The sequence below is a fragment of the Lucilia sericata genome, unplaced genomic scaffold (genome assembly GCF_015586225.1).
Source record: "Lucilia sericata isolate MDLA Ls3-8-SP2 unplaced genomic scaffold, ASM1558622v1 Contig000100F_arrow, whole genome shotgun sequence".
Classification (NCBI taxonomy): Eukaryota; Metazoa; Arthropoda; class Insecta; order Diptera; family Calliphoridae; genus Lucilia; species Lucilia sericata.
In genome coordinates, this window is record NW_023994132.1 from 158,720 (window position 1) to 182,846 (window position 24,127).

A 24,127-nucleotide genomic window follows, 5' to 3' on the forward strand; every position below is an offset into this window, starting at 1 on the left:
AAATCCAGAATATAACAATTAAACCGATTTTTTACCACTATTTTAATATTGAATAATATGAAATTATGTGTGGTCTCCTTTATATAAAGTAACAAAGACCAAAAACTCTAAAATTCAGTCTCAAAACCAGTTTTGTATCACTTTTCTTTCCTTATTAACAATATATAAAAAAACGGATTTAACTTCATCTAAAATAAAACCGCTAAATTGAAATTTGTTGCAATATTTTTTGCGGACTTTAATATATATGAAAAGTTTCTTCATATGTGTGATTTTTCTCAGTTTTAGTTTTATTTTTTTGTATTTTACTACTACTCAAACTCATGCATTTTGTAGACGAACGATTCCAGAGGCCCATGCAACAGTGAAAACAGAGCAGCAAACACTATACAACGATTGTTTATTCAAACCATCAGTTCATTTATTCATTTTGTGAGACGTTCGTTCATTTAACCATACCCATTCATTCACACAGTTTTATTCATACAACACGAAATTCATTTTAGTTTTTATTTTAGTTTGCGTTCAGTGGCCAACGAGTCGAATTCATTATTCGTGAAGATTATTTAAAAAATAAAAATAAATATTTAAATAAAAAATAAAATAATAATAATAATAAAAAAATAAAGTAACGAAAAAAAATTTAAATAATTTTATTAAAAAATATTAGCGGTAAAATAAATATTTAATAAAAAGTGAAACTGATTTTATAAAAATAAAAAATTTCTAAAAAAGAAAAATATCAAAAACAAAATTTTTAAAACCATGCCTTCATTCGGTTATATTTGTGCTTTATTATTTTTGACCGTGTTGTGCCTTAATACAGGTTGGTGTTTTACTTTCTTGATTTTCACAAATTATGTTGCCCATCTAAGTATATACATATATACATACTTAATTTTAGCATGTTGCATGCCTGTATTTTACAAAATTTAATTTCAAAGGATTGCAACGTAAAGAAATACATGTTGCATAGAAATTTAAATTACTTTTATGAGGAGGAATGTATATTGCATGCCACATATCTGTTGATGTACGTTCATGTCTGAGGCAACTACTGTGTTGCTTTTAATTCCTGGAGCAAATATTACATGAATAAATTCTTTATAAGTAAAGGCAACTTAATTTAGTCCTGGCAAAGTTTTTACTGCACATAAATGACGTTAATTGTGGGTATTATTTTCTACTTCCCAGAAATATGTACATATGTATGTGTATGTGATTTTTATATTTTACTCCTTTTTTATATTTGAAATTAAATCAGGTTGCAACTTTAGATTGCGGTTGAAGTTACAACTGCCACCTTTTAAGAATGATTTATGAGGTTTAAAATTGTTAAAAGGGTGTAATGATATTGTTTGTTGAATTATACCAGGCATGGGGGGTAATGACTACATTTTCAATTACAATTACTTCAAATGTAAGATTCACCAATTATAATTACTTGTAATTGAATTTTCGCCAATTACAATTACTTGTAATTGAAGTTTTGCCAATTACAATTACTTTTAATTGTAATTGGAGAATTTCCAGTAACAATTACTTGTAATTGTAAATTTTGTCCTTATAATTACACGTAATTTTGTAATTAGTAATACCTAAATTACAATTACAAGTAATTTTAATTGAAAACTTCTATTGCAAATACAAGTAATTGTAATTGGAAAATTGCATACCACAAAAATTTCAATTACAATTACAAATAATTGTAATTGGTTATTTTTCAATTACACATTACAAGTAATTGTAATTGGCCATGTAGTGAATTAATATTCGACTAACCTATAGACTTCGGAGAAAAATCTGGGATTTTTTTAAAACTTTTTGGGAATTCCGGGATTTCTAATAAGAAAATTCGAAATTTTTATTTAATTTTGGATTTTGAGTAAAAAAATCTACCTAACTGTAAAATTTCATCAAAAAATATTCAAATAAAATTTTTATTGCAATTTGAAAAATTTGTATCTTCGCAAAAACTGAATAAAAAACATTTTTAATTTTTTTTAAAAAAAGTATTCCGCGAATTTTTTAATTTCAAATATTATATACAGTTTTGAAAAATAGACAAAATTACCTTTCCATTGATATATAACATGCCTACCTAATTTTTTAAGTGACAAATTAATTAGGGAAAACTCAACATCTTTTGGAAAATTTACCTAGCACTATTATTTTCATCCATATATGTAACAAATTTAAGAGTTAACCTTATGGATGAAAATAATAGTGCTAGGCAAATTTTCTAAAAGATCGGAACTCAAATGAAGAAATAGGATCGTTTTAAAAATTTAACATAGCCGAGGTGCTTAATTAGTTTGATACTAATGAATTCATCTTTATTGTAAACAAGACGCAAATAAAATTGTCGTCATTTGTGGAATTGCACGTTTGGCATATGCTAAAGAGAATATGTGAAAATTAACACAATGATAATTCTAACAGAAGATTTCGATTTTATGCAAGAATTGAAATACAAAAAATTAAACACATGCCAAAACTAGGTCAAAATTGATTGAAAGTTTTTGACAGTATTTTAGTGGATTGATTTTTGTTTTGAAAACCAGAACTATTCCAAAGAATTTTCCTCAGATATGGACAAAAAATTCGAAAATTTTTAACTCGAAAATATTTGATAAAATTTAGTAATTTTCAAACAAATTTTGAATATGAAGTATCCATCCAAGGTCCGATTTTCGCTGTATGAAAATCCTAAACCGATATTGCCCATTTTCAATACTAACCTTATAAATAGAAAATTACAGACGTTTAGCTCCACCTCAAAACATCCAATAGGCAGAGGAACATGACTGGACCCTCATATATCCAATAAGAACTGTGGATATTTAATTAAATAGACGATTTGGCCTAGACAGCAGATTTTTCAAAAAATTCTCAAACTTTCTCTGCTTGATTTACACCAAATTTTAAACAAGACAATTAATTGATTATTTCAAAACCTAACTACTTGTCAGCACTTATTTAAAACTAAAAAATAAAAATCGAACTTCTCTAAAAATTATTATGAAGTGTGAAGCAAGTGAGAAACAAAAAACTACAATTACCACAATATTAAATTGTTAAACATTTAGAAACAAACAAAAAAAAAAAAAAAACAGACTCAATAAAAAATACAATATAAACGCATTTAAGTTGGACAAAAAAAAGACATAAATGCAATTTAATCTAAAAAGATTTGAACATAACGCAGTGCAGTCGTATGCAACAAATACTAGATACTTAAATGGGGTCTGATATTGGTTTTAAATTCGACTCAATGGATGTGGATAGTGGAGGTTGGGTAAAAAAAAAAACGAATTTAACTGACATGACACTGTGTTTGATTTCGTGTACAATAAAAATAAAATTTAACAATATTTGAGATTTTTTCTCTTTAAACAAGTATATTGGCAATAATCATAACAATTTTACATTTTTTATAGATTTCGATTTCTTTACTTAAAGAAATGGTATTATGCATTTTAAAAACTAAATAATGACTTTGAAAAAGTGTTAAGTCCATTTAAGAAAAATTTTCAAAATTATATCAAAACAATTCATTGTTAATAATTATTTAAAAATAATTCTTTTAACTACAATTTGCCAAAAATGGACAGTACAGAAGTAAGACAAATTTAGCAAATAAGAATATAGTCGGACATGGCCGACCATATGATACCCTACACCAGTGAGTATGTTAAATATGTGGATTGTTTTTTGTATAATAAAGCATTTTTACCTTAATTCCGAAATATTTTAGCATTTTGTAACCAAAAAAGGGTTGTATGGGGTCAAAGGTAAATATGGTCCTATCCGTATCAATTTACGATGACAATAAAGTTATTTATGCAGAATGTCAATGTGATAGTAGAGCTTAAAGGTGAATTTCCACATTCAAGTCATTTTCTGAAGGGGACTTTGTATGGGGACTAGGGTCAAATGCGGCCGTATCATTACGAAAATCGGCAGTATCATTTAAACTTATATAAAACTAAGATTTTCCGATTTTTGTGGAGATTATACGTTCTTTAACATTATTATAAGTTTAAAAGCCCTATTCGGGCTGTACGGTTGTATGGGGGCTAGGCGATATTTTCAATAGCGTTCGTCCTTGGGTCACAAGAAGATTATGTGCCAAATTTCATAAAATTATGTGGAAAATTGCGACCTATAGCGTGCGCACACGGTTTACATGGACACACAGGCAGACGAACGGGTGGACAGACGGACATAGCTTAATCGACTCAGAAAGTAATTCTGAGCCGATTGGTGCAGTTTAAGGTGGGTGTAGGACCAATATTTTTGGGTATTACAAACATCAGCACAAACGCTTAGGGTACAAAAATCAAATCAAAATGTTTATGAAAAATATAGAATTAACACATTTTCACAATATTTACGAACAGTTTTTGTTGGCGGATAAGACCATACCATTGTGTCGCTCTTGTATTTACATAGTCGCTAGAAAAATAATAGTAAACAAATAAGTAAGTACGTACATACATACTACCACTACTGAAGTATGTATTTCAATATTTTACAAAAAGCAATTGGTAGTTGTATATGCAAACAACAACAGCAATAATAGTGATTATTATTGATTATTAAAATAAATTGACAGCTACTGATATTTTTTGGCATTTTAAATTGATACGAAATTAAAATCGCTTTTTACAAATCCGCAACTAAAAGCGTAAAATACATAAAAGCTAACGAAAAAATCAAGCAATAATCAATGAACATAATAATACAAATATGATGCCTAATTGTAGTCACTGTAAATGTTTAATGTTGCTCTTAGATGAACAGAGAAATCAGCGATAATTATAATATAAATTTTATTATAATTTCAAACTTAAACAAAACGAAATAAGCCGCTTGGATTAATGACATTTTAAATGAAATCATTTGTTTATTTAATACTTTAAGTAAATGTTTAAATAAGTAATAATTACTTTAATTAGTTTGAATCGAATGGATTCATCGTTATTGTAAACAAGACGCAAATAAAATTGCCGTCATTTGTGGAATTGCACGCTTGACATATGCTAAAGAATGTGTGAAAATTAACACAGTGATAATTGTTACAGAAGATTTCGATTTTATGCTAGAATTGAAATATGAAAATTTCTTAACGTCTGCCTAAATTAGGGCAATTAGCAGCAGTAGTATTTGGAGGATATTTCAGCAAGGGACTTCATAGAAAACTTGTTTTAAAACTTTGAAAAACTAGATCTAATTCTGCTGACAATAATTTCTTGACCGCTCATGTTATTTAAGAAAACAAATAATTGAAAAGTGGATGGACAGACAATTAGTGCTTCTTTTGATTGACTGATCTTTTTATACCGGGATTATTCATTATGATTTCGTTTGACCCTAGCCCCCACACAAAGTCGCCCTCAGAAAATGACTTGAAGGTCAAAATTTACTTATAAACACTAATATCACGTTGAAATTCTGCATAAATAACTTTAATTTAGACCTAAATCCCTCTACCAAAACGTTTCATTATGATTTCGTTTGGATCGAAACATCGAACTATGACTTCACATAGCTTTTTTACAAATACGGAAATAGCTGAAACACTCGTTTTTATTATGCTGCAATTGTGATGAAAAAAAGAAATAAATTGCACATAAACATTTGGTCCCAGTTCCCTTCAAAAATTTGACACTAATGTTTAAAACTAACTGAGGGATAAAATTCGAAATAAACTAGTTTTATAAGAAAGATGATCTATCCAATTCTATCTGTCCGTCCATGATTGATCATAAAACCCCATTTAGGGAAAATAATTTTAAAGTTAACAAGTAAGAATTTATAGTCGGGCATGACCGACCATATGACACCCTACACCAGTGATTTTGTTATAAATGTTGATTATTTTTTAAAAATATTTAATTTAATTTTTACCTTAATTTAGAAATATTTTAACAATTTGTTGACAAAAGAGGGCATTGTGTTAATATGGTCCTATCATTAAAAAAATTTGGTAGATGATTTACGTCTACATTATTTATGCAGAATATCATCGTGATATTAGTGTTTATAAGCGAACTAAGTTTTGCCGTTTTTTGAAGTGATACAAGAACCTTTAACATATATGAACTCAAAAGCCTTATTCGGGGGGTATGGGGGCTATACGAAATAATGGACTGATTTCAACCGTTTTCAATAGGCTTCGTCCTTTGGTCAAAAGAAAAATATGTGCCAAATTTAATTAAATTATCTTCAAAATTGCGATCTGTAGAGTGCGCACAAGGTTTACATGGACAAACAGATAATCGACTCAGAAAGTGATTCTGAGCCGATTGGTATACTTAGTAAGTTGGGTGTAGGATTAATATTTTTGGGTGCTACAAAAATCAGCACAAACGCATAAAACCCTCCCCACTATAGTTGTGTAGGGTATAATAAATGATTAAAAAATAATTTCTACAAAATCAATTCGGTCCATAATTAACTGAGATCCTATAGCTTCTCTTCTGAAAATTTAACCTAATGTTGATATTTATTAACTATGTATGATAATACAAAGTTATGAAAAATCTAATAAATTCAGAATCGAGGTAAAATAATTCCGAAAAGATCGAACCATAATGAACTAGGTCCATATATAGTGCACTATTCAAATCCATGTTTCAACATTAAATATTTGTAATTAATAAAGAATATTTCTGAAAATGTTCATTCTATTAGCTCTGTAATAGCTATTGTGCTGCCTATAGGGATTATACGAGGCGGACATAATCAAATGTAATTCGAAATAAAAATCGGAAGGGTTTCGGAACTGTGCAATTTTTCTTAGTTTACCAGTTTTATAATCATTCCTTTTTGGGGATTTCATAATTCTTATACACCATAAACCAGGAATTTCAAAATTTGGAATTTAAAAATAATTTAGATTTTAAAATCTCAATTTTTTGAACCTAATAATTCTTATATAATAAATATTGAAATTAATTTGGAATTACAAATGTTTGTATATAATAATAATAACAAATTTCGATGTCAAGATAAAAATGTAATTAGAGAAGGATATTTAGTACCTTTTTTATAGTCGTAAGTTCACTATGACTATAAAATAATTAACTTACTGAGTATTACGTTTTACTAAAATTAAACTGAAAATCGTCCAATAATTTTGTGGTTCCTTTTCGCTAGTTAGTAGTTTTTCGGTTTTCAACTGTCACATTGCAAATGTATTTGGTCAAGATTTATTAGTGTTTGTTGTTGTTGTTGTATTTTTCGTAAACCAAAGATTTTAATCATGGCTGACAGTTGGTGTAAATGTCACAACGAAATAGTGTTTTACAGTCTCAATGTCATTTGTCGCACATTTAAGTAGGTTCAGTTTGACGTTTGTTTGTTTAAATGTTTCGATTTTAATACGATTCATTTCTATAATTTGTTGCGTTTAAGTATGTGTTAGAATAGACACAGACCCGACATACATACATACGTACGCACTTGCAACTTAACTTCAACACATTTTCAAAATGGTTTATAATGCGTTCAAATTTGATTTTGTTATTGCTTTTTGTATAATTTATTATTTTACAAATATAAGAAAATTTGTTATTGGTTGGAAAATACAATTAACTTTATTTATTGTTGTTGTTTGTAGTTTATTTGTTTACGCATGTTTGTTGCTATTATCTTTTCAATATTTTGATTTTTTAAGTATTTTTTTTTTAATTTGTTTTAGTTATGTTGGATTTTCTGGTAGTAAATGTCATTTGAATAATGGTTGTTTTGGTTTTTGACAGTAAATAGTAATTATTGAGAAGTTTTTTTTTTAGTAATTATAGGTTGTAAAAACAATTTTGTATAATGAAAATTAGGCTGATACACAGTAGACAACAAAAAACTTTATATATATAAATATAGTCTTAAAATATTTTCGGAAGGCGTTTTTATTCTTTATAAATTATTTCTAAAAATAGTATTTTAAAAGCTACATTATTTTATTCGAATCTACGCATTAAAGAGTTTCATTTAATCAAAATCAATAATTAATCAAAATGTAGAAATATTAAATTCTTGAAAACATACCCAGAGAGAAAAGGAAATATACACTCTCGGTACCAAATTGACACCAAAGAGTGTAAAATTTTTCAATAACATCCGTTGTCAAAGTATATACATACATACGACAACACTATGTAATATTGTCAACATTGCAACAATTCGTTGTCGAAATCTAAATTTTATACACATCGGATGTGTATAAAATTTAGATTTCGATAACGAATTGTTGCAATGTTGTCAACATTACATAGTATTGTCGTACGTGTTATGTTATCAAATATTTGAACACTGTGAACTACTGTAGGTACTAAGAAATTAATGTGATAAATTTTTGCTTAATATAAATAAACAAATTATTATTACATACTTTCTAGAATTAAATATATTCTCACCCTTCAATTATATAAAAACAAAACCATAAAAATTCCCATAGTAAGGCCAGCATTAAATTCAAATTTTATTTTCCACTTTACAACTAGAAATAATAGAAAAAACAACGTAAAATACATGCAATCAAACAATAGTTTTTCCATAATTTACTAACTTTAAAACGATTGAATAAATATTTGTACAACGTGCCTTATCTTCATTTATTTATGGCATAAATGCATGTCTGTGCTTCTATTTACAACCATTTGTAGAATGCAACATGTTGATTGCAACTTAATTGAAAATTTGCAAACAAGGAAAATGAGAGCCTACAAAAACCTATTACTACGGCGACTACGTGCAGACCTCAATTAAAGGGAAAAAAACATTAGGTTAATCATTCGATAAGGAAAAAAATAATAAAAGTTAGAATAGAGTTCGTTGAACTTAAAAATGCAGCAAAAAATGGTTTAATTTATTAAATATTAATAAAAAATAGTGGGTGGAAACGTATATTATATTTATGTCCACTAGGTGAGAGCTTTTAAAATTTAAATCTATGATTACACAGGTCAACAAAATTTAAAAGTCGAAACTCAATGACAAACTTACTAGCCATGAATACGAATCTAAATTTATACTTCATATCAGGTTTTCTAGATATTGTGTCATTAAGTTTTTGACCATATTTGAGACGCTATGACAGTGCGAAGATACCTTTATCTATAAAATCTGTTGGATCATCTGAAAGTTCAAAATGTGGACTTAGAAATAAAGCCTCTGTTATAACTTATTTTTTCTTCGAGAAGGAAGAAAATATACCAGAGCACACGATTTAACACATTAAATTGTTGTATTTAGACCAAGACAAAAAAATTCCAATATAAACTTTATAACTGTCAGTCTATTGAAGACCTTAAAGTAAGGAGTTAGAGGAATACAATTGTCAGAATAGTTCTTAATTATTCAGAAATGTATGAAAGAACTTGTCATAGGTAAAATGACTAAAGTTTGAAAAAACCCCTTTCGCTATATTCGAGACGTTATAAGTAATAGCTTTATTATACCCACCATCAAAAAAGATGGTTTTGTCATTCCGTTTCTAACACATTAAAATATTGATCATAGACCCACAAAGGTATATATATTCTGGGACCTTATTAAATTCTAAGACGATATAGCTTTGTCTGTCCGTCTGTCTGTCTGTTGAAAGCACGGTAGAGTCCGAAGGGAAAGAGCTAGAGAGTTGAAATTTTCCAAAAATATTTCTTACAGGTAAGATTTGTTTGGTATGGAATATCGGTTCACGTTTTTGCATAGCCCCCATACAAATGTCCCCTCGAAAAACAGCTTTTACAGCAAGTATTGCGATGAAATTCGATATAAATAAGACTTATATGAGCCAAATTCTCTCTACAAAATTTTATAAGGATCGGTCCATAATTGACCCTACCCCTCATATATGGTCCCCTCCAAAAAATTACGCACATTACAGGCTTAAAAATACGAGTCTAGCGCTGAAATTCGATATAAGTTAGTTTCTTACGAGCACAAATCTCTCTACCGAATTTTATGAGAATCGGTTCACCCATATAAGGCTCATTTCAGAAAATGACTTAAAAATGCGAGTATAGCTATGAAATTCTATTATACCGAAGTAAGTTTCTTACAAGCCAAAATCTCTCTACCGAATTTTACAATTGACCCTACCGCCCATATATATTCATGGTTTAAAAGTTAGACCAAAATATTTCGTTTTTAAAAATTAATATTTTGTTAATCCGAAAGTGACGTGTCCATAATTGACATAAGCCCTATTTCAAATATCAACCTAATGTTTATAGGAGAGAATTCCATTTACGGCATACGGTTTGATGGTGGGTATATAAGATTCGGTAAAATTTGTTTGTTAGTCTGAAAGTCTCTGTTATTATTTCTTATCCTACTTTGAGATATCTTAACAAAAAATTCAGTAGGTACAGCTTAACCCTTTAGAAATATATAAAATGGGTTTAAGGCCATATTTTAATTATTTGGTAAGGTTTAATTATTTAGTTTATCGCTAGGGCATAAAAAGTGTTAGTATATCTTCAATCAGTTTAAGCATGGGATTGATATGACCTAATATAAGGTTTGCATCAGCGAAAACCGCTTACGACAAAACTAATGTTTAACAACAAATGCAAAATGTTCCATATTAATTTACCATATATAATTTATTTAAATGCAATTATGTATAATTAACTCCAGTAAACTGCCTTAAAAACTTTCCTTATGAGAAAAATCCATATGTTCTAAATGAAACTTAAGTTGCAGCAATTGGAAAATTATATTGTAATTTTCTAATGCAAACAGAAAAAGCATAATTTGCCAGCATAAATAGTTGATGACACAAATTTAATTATACTCCCACTTTAGTAAATCACACATTCTCTTAAGAAAAACTTTGGTACCCTACATTTTTTTATACTCTACAAATAAGTTGAATGACTGAATCTGAATTTGTGATGTGTGTTTTAGTTTATTTGTTTTTAAAGGGTCTTTGACATTTGTTTGCTACAAGTTTTTTTAAATTGTTTTGAAATCACACACACACATCTATTGTGAGCTAAAAAATTGTGACATCGCAATTGCAACATAGTTTTTCTATTAAATTAACATTTAAATAAAAAAAAAAACAAAAACAAAATAATGTTGCAATTCAGAGCACATTTTCCATGTATTATTGAGTTCATAACTCAATATTGAATGCGGCAGGCACACCCTCCATTGACAAGAGTGGGTGTTGAAAAATAATTTGCAAATTTAAATTTTATTTTATTTTTATACAAATCTATTTGTTACAAAAAACAAACAATAGTTTTTTTTTAAATGTAGATTTAATCAAATATTGGTTTAATAAAGTTGCATTAATATGCAATAAATTTTCCTTTTTTGAATACATTTTTATCATAAATACATTATTTTAAATAGTGAGATTTGTTATAAACACATTTTAAGATATTTTTTATTGTTTTGCAGAATTTTTAAATTTATATTCATTGCAAATATGTATTCATATTAAAACAAATAATAGAACCAGATCATAAATATTTTGGAATAATTGTTCTGTCTACACATGTTGAGTATTTATTCATTTTGAAAGCTATAAAAGAAATCTTTTAAAGATTGTCTCACTCACCTCTCACTTGCCGCCAAGTTGGCTATTGTTTTTGCTTAAAAATATTTTCACTTTACACGTGTTATTTCGAAGAAATCTGTTAAAAAATTAGAAAATCTCGAATTTTAATGCCTCAATCATCAAAAAATTAATCAAAAATAAAACCGAAATAACCTATTCAATGAAAAATTTAAAAGTTTTGTTCGGGTAAACTCAATGTCATACATAACGGCAGACGAGTCAAAAGGAGATATTTCCTGGAAATAAAATACTGCAGTACCCCTTGATCCATAGACTACTAGTTAATGAACTAGTTTATAAACTAGACAACAGATTAGTCTGTAGTCTAGTCCGTGGGCCAAGTCAAGGTATATCATTAGCTGGACTAGTCAAAGAGACTATACAAGAGACTACTCATTAGTAGTTAGTAGTTAGTAGTGTTAGTTAGTAGTTAGTGAGTTAGTTAGTTGTTAGTTAGTAGTTAGTTAGTTAGTTTAGTTAGAGTTAGTTACGTTAGTTAGTTATTTAGTTAGTAGTTAGTTAGTTCGTTAGTTTAGTTAGTTAGTTAGTTAGTTCGTTAGTTAGTTAGTTAGTTAGTAGTAGTTAGTTAGTTAGTAGTTAGTTAGTTAGTTAGTTAGTTAGTAGTTAGTTAGTTAGTTAGTTAGTTAGTTAGTTAGTTAGTTAGTTAGTTAGTTAGTTAGTTAGTTAGTTAGTTAGTTAGTTAGTTAGTTAGTTAGTTAGTTAGTAGTTAGTTAGTTAGTAGTTAGTAGTTAGTTAGTTAGTTAGTTAGTTAGTTAGTTAGTTAGTTAGTTAGTAGTTAGTTAGTTAGTTAGTTAGTTAGTTAGTTAGTTAGTTAGTTAGTAGTTAGTTAGTTAGTTAGTTAGTTAGTAGTTAGTTAGTTAGTTAGTTAGTTAGTTAGTTAGTTAGTTAGTTAGTTAGTTAGTTAGTAGTTAGTTAGGTAGTTAGTAGTTAGTTAGTTAGTTAGTTAGTTAGTTAGTTAGTTAGTAGTTAGTTAGTTAGTTAGTTAGTTAGTTAGTTAGTTAGTTAGTTAGTCGTTAGTTAGTTAGTTAGTTAGTTAGTTAGTTGTTAGTTAGTTAGTTAGTTATGTTAGGTAGTTAGTTAGTTAGTTAGTTAGTTAGTTAGTTAGTTAGTTAGTTCGTTAGTTAGTTAGTTAGTTAGTTAGTTAGTTAGTTAGTTAGTTAGTTAGTTAGTTAGTAGTAGTTGTAGTTAGTTAGTTAGTTAGTTAGTTAGTTAGTTAGTTAGTTAGTTAGTTAGTTAGTTAGTTAGTTTAGTTAGTTAGTTAGTTAGTAGTTAGTTAGTTCGTTAGTTAGTAGTAGTTAGTTAGTAGTTAGTTAGTTAGTTAGTTAGTTAGTTAGTTAGTTAGTTAGTTAGTTTAGTTAGTTAGTTAGTAGTAGTTTAGTTAGTTAGTTAGTTAGTTAGTTAGTAGTTTAGTTTAGTTAGTTAGTTAGTTTAGTTAGTTAGTTAGGTTAGTTAGTTAGTTAGTTAGTGTTAGTTAGTAGTTAGTTAGTTAGTTAGTTAGTTAGTTAGTTAGTAGTTAGTTAGTTAGTTAGTTAGTTAGTTAGTAGTTAGTTAGAGTTAGTTAGTAGTAGTAGTAGTTAGTTAGTTAGTTTAGTTAGTTAGTAGTTAGTTAGTTAGTTAGTAGTAGTTAGTTAGTTAGTTAGTAGTTAGTTAGTAGTTTAGTTATAGTTAGTAGTAGTTAGTTAGTTAGTAGTTAGTTAGTTAGTTAGTTAGTAGTTAGTTAGTTAGTAGTTAGTTAGTTAGTTAGTTAGTTAGTTAGTAGTTAGTTAGTTAGTTAGTTAGTTAGTTAGTTAGTTAGTTAGTTAGTTAGTTAGTTAGTTAGTTAGTTAGTTAGTTAGTAGTAGTTAGTTAGTTAGTTAGTTAGTTAGTTAGTTAGTTAGTTAGTTAGTTAGTTAGTTAGTTAGTTAGTTAGTTAGTTAGTTAGTTAGTTAGTTGTTAGTTAGTTAGTTAGTTAGTTAGTGTTAGTTAGTTAGTTAGTTAGTTAGTTAGTTAGTTAGTAGTTAGTTAGTTAGTTAGTAGTTAGTTAGTTAGTAGTTAGTTAGTAGTTAGTTAGTTAGTTAGTTAGTTAGTTAGTTAGTAGTTAGTTAGTTAGTTAGTTAGTTAGTTAGTTAGTTAGTTAGTTAGTTAGTTAGTTAGTTAGTTAGTTAGTTAGTTAGTTAGTTAGTTAGTTAGTTAGTTAGTAGTTAGTTAGTTAGTTAGTTAGTTAGTAGTTAGTTAGTTAGTTAGTTAGTTAGTTAGTTAGTTAGTTAGTTAGTTAGTTAGTTAGTTAGTTAGTTAGTTAGTTAGTTAGTTAGTTAATGAATTAATTAATTAAAACAATTTAAAGTTTTTTGTAAAAAATTATACGCATTTTTCAAAAATATATGGAAAAACTGAGATTTGAACAACTTAAGGACCTAGAAAAAATATTTTTAATTTCTAACCAAGAAAGTGCTAATTTTTTTTTATCAATGCCTTCTGTAATTAAGAATGTGGTATCTCTCCTTTAATAACAAAATTCCGGTTGAATAATTTTTTTCTAGCAATTTTTTGCATTTTTACCTCAACGGATTAAAATTTTATTAATTAAACATTCAAAAAATCAGTTTGATTAAAACAAACTTTTTTACCAAAATAACACGACATTTTTATGGCCCCTACAAGCAGTTTAAATTGAGATATTGCCTGAAAATTTATGTTTATAAAATTTTTAATGGAAAAAATCAATGATAGCCTTCGAGGCATTCGTGTTCAATTAGTTTTGCTTTAAAAACAAATTAAAATTTTTTTAATAAAAAATTTATGAAAAAAATCTAACAAAGATTTTGTTACATTAAAAACAGAATTTTTGAAAATAAATTAAAATCACACAATTTTACAAAAAAAAATCGCTTTAATTGAAGAAAAAAATCACAAACAAATTAAATTGATAACGAAATTTGAAAACTCAAAAACGCTTCCCTCATGACATTGTATGAATTTAATTTAAGAAATATTACGAATAAACGGTTGAATGCTTTCAACAATTGTGTCATGTTTTTAAAATTTTACCCATAAAATTAATACAAAATTTACGACATTTTTCAGAATTGAGTTAATTGTGTGAGTTTGTTTTAAATGTGAAAATAAAAAAAAAATATTTTAAATACAAAGAGTGCATGTACTAAACAATTATTTAAGATATAAAAATTTTTCGTGTTTTTTGATGATGATGATGAAAAGATGATTTAATTTTAGTGATTAACTACATTTAAATGGAATGTTTTTGAGGCATGGGGCCAAGTCGGCAGGTGGTAATTGAAATGAAACTCAATTATTTTAAACATGACATCTTTAGCTCACTTGCTTAATAATAATATGTATTAATAGGAATTGTTTAAAAACTATAATTTATTAAAACGTATTTTATAAATCTAAGTTACACCCCCTTTCTGAATCATCTAGATGTTACTCATGATATCAATATAAATCGTTTTTAATTATAGATTATATTTTATTATTAAATTACTTATACGTTGTGTAATTAATATCTTTGTAATTAAATTTCTAGCCGAAGCTGTTTTAAAATGTTGGCGCTGTTCAACAGATGTTTCGAATGGTGAATTTTGTAATGATCCCTTTGATCCGTATTCGATAACAGATCAACAGCGTTACTGGAGTTATGTAAATTGCACTTACTCGGTGGGTGTCAAGTCGGTTAATGCCCGTCCAGTTTGCAAAAAATTGGTACAAGAAGGTGAGTTGTTGCATCATTTATTAATTATTGTTATGGGAAAATATTTAGTTTGGAAATAATTTATTAATTACTCAAAGGTGCGACTTGTTTATAGAGGAATTATCTATAAATGTAATTTACATCTTTGAATATTTTTTTACAAATGTTCACTTTTTTAAATTTATTACACTTGAGTAAATTTTTAATTCACTTTAAGGGTTCTCCACTATCGATTTATCAAAATTCCAATGAATTAACATAAATTTTACTAAACTATAAAATTGTATTAAATTTCACAGCATTTTTTCCATCAGTATTCTTTTTCCATTCGTTGCAACCACATACAATAAGATTTGATTTATTTTGTTTGAAAATTGCAAGTAAGTTTTTTATATATAAAATTGCCAACAGGTGAATAACTGACATAAGCACGATTTATAATGAATTATATGACCAGATAACTGTCAAAATTCTAAGCTGATGTTTTTGTGGTAACACGGACGGAGCAAGTGGTGATGTGGGCGCTGGTAAAGTTTTGGTTTATGTCTTAGTTTTTGACACAATTGTTAAGCACGCACTTGTTAAATGCAAATTTATGACATCTGGTCCGAGATGTTAAGAAAACAAGCTGCAACAGTGTCCAAAAAAAACTGTACAAAAGTCAACAACAATTTTTACTACATACTTTACGCCAAATGTTGCAAATAGAATTTCTATATATAAATTGCAACAAATTAGCGCCACATGCAAGTTGCACACACACAAACCGCCGCTAGTTGGTGACTGTGAGTGAGTGTCATGGCACTCATTTGTGTTTCGAATTTGATACACTCTAAACAAAGGTGTTACCCTAGACAAACACACGCCGCGATTTCTACAGATAAATTTAGCCCCAATTTGCATCAAAACAGAGGGGGGTGTTGGTCATCATACATGTAAAAATTAAACAATTCTTCAGAAATGAAAAAGTATGTTATTTAAGCTATGAATTTTGCATGAGCCATAAATTTAAATAAACTTGACTGACACTCCAGCATGCAACCGTGTAACGTCACACACAGTCCGAATACCCCAAGACTTTAATGCGCAATTAATAAATAAATATAAAATATAGTAAAAATTCACCTAAAATATATATTTTCCAAATTATTTTCAAATACCATAAATATTAATTTTTTGAGTTAATTAAATTATTTAACTTAAAACTGTAGCGGCTTTTTTAAACTTTTTAATACATTTTCGAAATCAAATATTTAATAATAATATTTTCCTAGTAAAAACGTTAAATTAATTAAAAAATATAGATTTTTCTTAAATAAACAGCAAATATTCCAATCACGTTTCATATCTGCCAACTTTATTATTAACAAAATTTAACAAGTTTGATACGAAAAAACTGAAACAGACAACAACTACTACAACATAAAAAAGATACATATTTAAACCATAAACAATTTTTGTTCCTAAATACCAAATGGATAGAAATTAAATGACGAAAATAAAATAAAAAAGTTGTAGCAGTAAAATTGCATTGCAATTGATTTCAATCAAATGAAATACATCCAGTCAAATATACGAGACTGACTGCAACAACTAAAACGACTACAGCAACAACACAACTACATACATAGTATATAAACCATTATAAGTAATAGCAACAACATAAAATATATAGATAAATAGTTGTTGCTTGTTGTTGTGACCATAAATTGCAACCGGCATAAACCAAAATATTCCCCAAATTATGGTTTCAAAAAACAAACAGTAACGAACGAACGGGCGGACAGACAGACAAACGGACAAGTTTACGCATTTTGTCAAATATTTTCTTCTAATTATATAGGGTAAGGGTTAAAAGTAATTTCTAGACTATAGACTAGACAAGACTAGACTACACAATACTAGACTATAGACAGACTATAGACTAGACTATAGACTAGACTATAGACTAGACTAAAGACTAGACTATAGACTAGACTATAGACTAGACTATAGACTAGACTATAGACTAGACTATAGACTAGACTATAGACTAGACTATAGACTAGACTATAGACTAGACTATAGACTAGACTATAGACTAGACTATAGACTAGACTATAGACTAGACTATAGACTAGACTATAGACTAGACTATAGACTAGACTATAGACTAGACTATAGACTAGACTATAGACTAGACTATAGACTAGACTATAGACTAGACTATAGACTAGACTATAGACTAGACTATAGACTAGACTATAGACTAGACTATAGACTAGACTATAGACTAGACTATAGACTAGACTATAGACTAGACTATAGACTAGACTATAGACTAGACTATAGACTATAGACTAGACTATAGACTAGACTATAGACTAAGACTATAGACTAGACTATAGACTAAGACTATAGACTAGACTATAGACTAGACTATAGACTAGACTATAGACTAGACTATAGACTAGGACTATAGACTATTCTATAGACTAGAACTAGACTATAGACCAGACTATAGGCTAGACTATAGACTAGACTATAGACTAGACTATAGACTAGACTATAGACTAGACTATAGACTAGACTATAGACTAGACTATAGACTAGGACTATAGACTAGACAAGACTAGACTAGACTAGACTAACAACTAGACTAGACTAGACTAGACTAGACTAGACTAGACATAGACTAGACTTGACAATAGACTAGACTTGACAATAGACTAGCACTAGACAATAGACTAGACTTGACAATATACTAGACTATACACTAGACAATAGACTACACTATAGACTACACTATAGACTACACTAGAGACACATATAAGACTACACTATAGACTACACTATAGACTACACTATAGACTACACTATACTACACTACAGACTAGACTATAGACTAATCCATTCGAGAGAATGGACTTCATAATATGCACACTAGAAAATACACAATTGTCTAGTAATCAGGCTGCTATTATGACTTTGAAAAAATCATTAACTACTATACATATGATATAAATATTTACAAAATTTTTCCCCTTAACCAATTACATATAACATGATTTGAAATTTTAATGTTGACAAAAGATCATTGTACCTCAATTAACTACAATCGAACAACAGCCAGCGCATTCTGTGTGTCACTCATTCTTCATTTATTTACTCAGTCACTCAATTCAACCCAAAAAAAGATACAGATTCCTCCATTATTGGAGGCCTCCAAAAATACCCACTTAACGGCTGTTGCAATGATGCAATCATTCTTTAGCTACGAGTAGTTCAGGCCAATTCTACTTCAACATGTTTAGAATTCATAATGCATCAGCAAGAGCAAGCAACAACAGCAATGTAACGTATAAATCTTAAATTAAAGCCAAATGAAGACCAATAACAGCAAATAAATACAACAAAATCAAACAGAAAAAAATCAGTAATTAATTTAACGGTTGATTTTAAGTAAATCAAATAACAAGACTCAATAAATGTTGTGTATTTCTTTTTTTAATTTCATTTTCATTTGACTAATTTGAGCTTTAAAACAAATAGTTATTTAATTTTTTTACATTTTTTTTAATTTAAAAAAAATTTATTAAACAACTTAATTAGTCTTAATTTTAGCAAAGTTTTTCTTGTTTAGAATGTTTAGTTTTTAATTAATATCATTTCGTTTTAGTTTTTTGTTGAGTAAATTATAAAATTGTCTGTTTTTCCATAAATCATATTTATTTCGTTTTAGAAAAATATTTGTCCAATAATGCTTGAGAAAAAGTATAAAATGAAAAAGTAAATAGAGAAATAGTTGCAGTCACATCGTCGTAATCGTACTACTTACCGAATGAGTAGTTTGTCTCTGGCAATTTGTTGCTTTTACAAAGTGCCTGTAATTGTGGCAATTATATTTGTTGTGTCTGTGTCTATTAATCTGGGCATTTGTTTTTACACTTTTAAAAATTAAAATATTTTAAGTAATTACTTTTAAATAATCTAAAAAACTGTTTTAAAATTAATTAAAAAATTTATTACAAATTTAAAGGTGGTTATTATAAGATAAATGTGTAATAAATTAAAACCAGTTTTAAAAAATGAATTATTTCGAAATACGTAGAAATTTATTTTCAAAGTATTTCCCTTTAATTAAAAAAACATTTAAGTTGGAAAAGATAATTTAACACTTTAAAATACTAATTAAATAAAGTTATTTAAATAATCCTAATTTTCTTTGTTCATATTTTCTTCAGTGTTCTTCTTTTTTCTCTATTATATAAAATTCATGTGACACGATCTTCAAGTAATTAGTTTCATATTTTCATCAAGTATTCTGGTGCAGTATCTTTGTACTCGCTCGTATGCATGACAATGTGACTGCAATCAAAAATAATTAAATTTTTTTGTTGACAGAAAATGTAAAACGAAATACAAATAAAAATGTCTTAGATTATTTAATAAAAATTTATTGATTTTTAACTTCCCTTTAAAGCGAAAAAAATTATTAAATACGGGCTGGAATTTTTTAATTAAATACATTATGAATATGTCCAAAATTAGTCATAAAAATGAAAATAGTACATTTTATTTTATATATATTTTTTTAATTTCGAAACGGATAGACGACGCGCTATGGTACGGACCACACTATAAACTAAAGGCTAGATTGTGAAGTAGAGAATAGACTAGACTGAATATAAGTTGATTGATTTAACTATAGATTTGGTTGATAAGATTATGGACTAGGCTATAGATTATTTCAAGAATTAGTGAAGGAATTATTATGACTAGACTATGACTAGACTATAACTAGACTATGACTAGACTATGACTAGACTATGACTAGACTATGACTAGACTATGACTAGACTATGACTAGACTATGACTAGACTATGACTAGACTATGACTAGACTATGACTAGACTATGACTAGACTATGACTAGACTATGACTAGACTATGACTAGACTATGACTAGACTATGACTAGACTATGACTAGACTATGACTAGACTATGACTAGACTATGACTAGACTATGACTAGACTATGACTAGACTATGACTAGACTATGACTAGACTATGACTAGACTATGACTAGACTATGACTAGACTATGACTAGACTATGACTAGACTATGACTAGACTATGACTAGACTATGACTAGACTATGACTAGACTATGACTAGACTATGACTAGACTATGACTAGACTATGACTAGACTATGACTAGACTATGACTAGACTATGACTAGACTATGACTAGACTATGACTAGACTATGACTAGACTATGACTAGACTATGACTAGACTATGACTAGACTATGACTAGACTATGACTAGACTATGACTAGACTATGACTAGACTATGACTAGACTATGACTAGACTATGACTAGACTATGACTAGACTATGACTAGACTATGACTAGACTATGACTAGACTATGACTAGACTATGACTAGACTATGACTAGACTATGACTAGACTATGACTAGACTATGACTAGACTATGACTAGACTATGACTAGACTATGACTAGACTATGACTAGACTATGACTAGACTATGACTAGACTATGACTAGACTATGACTAGACTATGACTAGACTACGACTAGACTACGACTAGACTATGACTAGACTATGACTAGACTATGACTAGACTATGACTAGACTATGACTAGACCAGTCATAAACGTTAGAATGGACTAGGAAATGTTGGTAATTGAACTGTGTTGTTGGCTTTTAAGAGCTTTCATTTGTTTTACATATTTTTAAGAAACACCCTTTCGATCGCTGTTTCAAATGAGTTTATTTAAACTTTTTTTCATACTTTCAGTCTGAATGTTTTGTAATGTATTTCTGGCTTAGACATAAAACCAGATCTACTTTTCCTTTTTTTCGCTAAATGTTCATACATTTATTTACATTTGCTTTTGTATGTTTATTAGTTTACGACTATTTGTCTGTCTGTCCATCCATCTGTTAGGTGAGCTCGTAAGGCACCTTATTTTATTATTTACTACTTTTATATTGCCTATGACGAAATGTGTTGTATCTATCTAACTATTTTATTACCAGCAATTTTTTTATTGGTAAAAATCACTGCAAATCATTTGGTGTTTTTCCAGCTTGTTGCTGTTTTCAGAAAACTTCTTACGTGTACATGAATAATATGAATCGGTTCAAGGTTTATCTTGCCAACTTTTAATGTTTTCCAATTTTTCTAGACTTTTTTGTTGTATTTTTTTTTTTTTTTGAGCCTACTGACTCTGTAATAATAAAACAACTACAGAAAACAACAACAATAATAACAACAGCAGCCAACATTCAACAAGTTTTAAATCAAAAGATTTTTTAAATTTATCTGTAATAAAAAATATATAAATTGTTTAATCAAAGTTTTTAAGTAGAGAAATAATCAAATTTATTGGTTAGGGGCGAAAGGTAATTCTCAATTTGGAGAATAAACGAAACTGAGTCGTTTAATGGAAAATATCTTAGAATTAGTCACTCTATGGACTTTTATGGACATTTTATGGCTTTGTTTGTAATTCTAAAGACTGATCAAACAAATTGTTAAAATAAATATTAATAAATTTTTAATAAAATTTTTTTCTTAATTTAATTTAAATAAATATTTATATATAAAATTAAATTGTATTAAAAGTGTTAGATTTAATCATCGTTAATCATTTCTTTAAACTGAAAAAATGCATTAAAATTCAGTTCTCAATGGTTTATGGCTTGTTGAAATGTCTGTAGTTATAATTTGCATAAAATTTATCTACTCGCAATAATTATAAATTTAACAGTCAATATTTTTGCATAAGTGGCATTTCAAATGGCTGCCATTAGAAAAATAAACTGCATTACTGTAATATAAAAAAAATAATGTAAATGACAAAAAAATAAACAACCGAAACGAAACTCATAGAATTAGATTCCTAAATTGGTTTTCAAACTTAAGAGAATCAAAAAAATAAACAAATAAATTAAAATTAATAAAAACTGTTTGGCCTCAACAACGAAATCCGCAGTCGAGCTTAAAATTATATATTAAAAGTTCAAACAGTAAAAATTTAAAACTAATAATTTTAAATTTTTTTTATAAAAACAAATAAAAATAACTAACAACAAATAAAATTTTATAAATATTGGCCACATAAATACTTCTTATATAAAAATATTAAAAATATTTACAAAAAAAACTAAATTTATTTGAAATTTTTGCAATTTAAATCTTAAATTTATAACTTATTTTGTCTTATTTTTTTACACTTGCAGTTTATGGCAAACGTGTTATAGCCCGCTCTTGTTTCTATGAGGACGTCGATGATCCCGCTGATAAATGTGCCCGTGATACCACTTCTTCTTACATCAAGACAGTGTTTTGTCAAACCTGTAGTTCTGATGGCTGCAATGGTGTCTCCGGTCTAGTTCCCTATGCAACATTACTTCTGGCATCTACATTTATAATAAAATTATTTAAATAAAATTTAGTTTAAACACTTGTGCTGGAGTACGAAGCTTAATGTTTTTTTTTTTATTATTTTAAACTTAGTTTAACTTAAACTCATAACATTTAATTTAAAGAAGTTTTAGTTATGTAATGTATTTGAGCTAATTTTAAAGTTTGATTTAAGCAAATTGTAAAAGAATTAATTTTTTTATATAATTTTGTAATAGTTAATATACATATTTGCTTTAATTAATTTAATTTAAAATTAAAATAACAATATTGTTTTCATATTTCCATCCAAATCTTTTCTTGTGTTAGTTAATAAAAAGTTAAGCAATTCTTCTTAAAATGTTTCGAAAATAATATTTGAAAGAAAATTTTCAAATTTATAATCGTGTATTCAAATATTAAGCGAAACTGTTTACCTTTCACCAGCTAAATCTCTAGTTCCACACCTGCAGTAGGAGGATAAGAATAAATTAAAAATCAATTGGCCTATTAACATAAATAATTAGATCTTATGATTTGCAGATGTAAATTCTCTTGTCATTTCCAATAGCTACCAAATTCGTAGAGGCGATATCAGATCCAAATTCTGCAGGTTAACAAAGAATTGTTATATTTCTATATATATATAAATATTCAGATCTTTATAATAAATGTCATGTTTATCAAAACTATTTTCATTTAATATTTTTTGTTTAATTTTAAAGCTTTAGTAATAATATTTATGTTTTAAAGTTAAAACAAACGGTAAAGTTGTAAGAATAAATCACTTCATTTACTATACATATTTAGATTAAAAACTCACTACATAAAATATTAAACAAATAACACAGTGCCACAAAAGAAAATAGTTTCACTGGATGTTTGATTTTAAAATTATTAATTTCGTAAAAAATTAATTTTCAACACTTACATTCATTCATTCTATTAACATGAAACTAATTATTAAAATTTGTTTCACTGTAGCACTGTGTGCAAATATAAGAATAATCATTTAATTAGCACTTTTTGTAGTTTAAGAAGGGGCCTTTTCAGAAATGCATAACTGCACTGTTTCTAATGATAAGTTTGTGATGCTGATGCAAATCAACTGATGGTCATTTTATGAATTTTAAAATGTAAAAAAGTTCTTTAAATGAATTATGAATCTGAAATTTCTGTGATGCATTTCAGAACGTACTCAACATCAGACACAGTGCAGTAGTCATATTTCGCAACAGGTCCAAGTATTAATTTATTATTTTTTGTAAATTTTCGAAAAAAAAAGAACAATTCTATAAGCAAACACATTTATACAAATTGAAGCAAATTAATGCTGAATCTTAAAACAATCATTTGTAAATTTTTTAAAATGTATTTTATTTTATAAAAAGTTCAATAAAAAGGAAATTAAAAAAA

General features: G+C 27.7%; 1 protein-coding gene across 1 annotated transcript; it reads left to right on the top strand.

Moving 5' to 3' along the window:
* The first annotated feature begins 504 nt into the window (after positions 1 to 504).
* LOC119600023 lies at positions 505 to 24,127 on the top strand. The gene is made up of 3 exons (XM_037950021.1): positions 505 to 826; positions 15,129 to 15,314; positions 22,549 to 24,127. Exons 1-3 carry the CDS (start codon positions 766 to 768, stop codon positions 22,755 to 22,757), a joined length of 456 nt encoding a protein of 151 aa, XP_037805949.1. The 5' UTR covers positions 505 to 765; the 3' UTR covers positions 22,758 to 24,127.

Excerpts from the sequence above, each read along its gene's own strand:
- LOC119600023 (XM_037950021.1), top strand. The coding sequence starts at position 766 with ATGCCTTCATTCGGTTATATTTGTGCTTTATTATTTTTGACCGTGTTG. Across the intron at positions 827-15,128 it reads CGTGTTGTGCCTTAATACAG|CCGAAGCTGTTTTAAAATGT; the intron begins GTTGGTGTTTTA and ends TTAAATTTCTAG. Across the intron at positions 15,315-22,548 it reads CAAAAAATTGGTACAAGAAG|TTTATGGCAAACGTGTTATA; the intron begins GTGAGTTGTTGC and ends TTACACTTGCAG.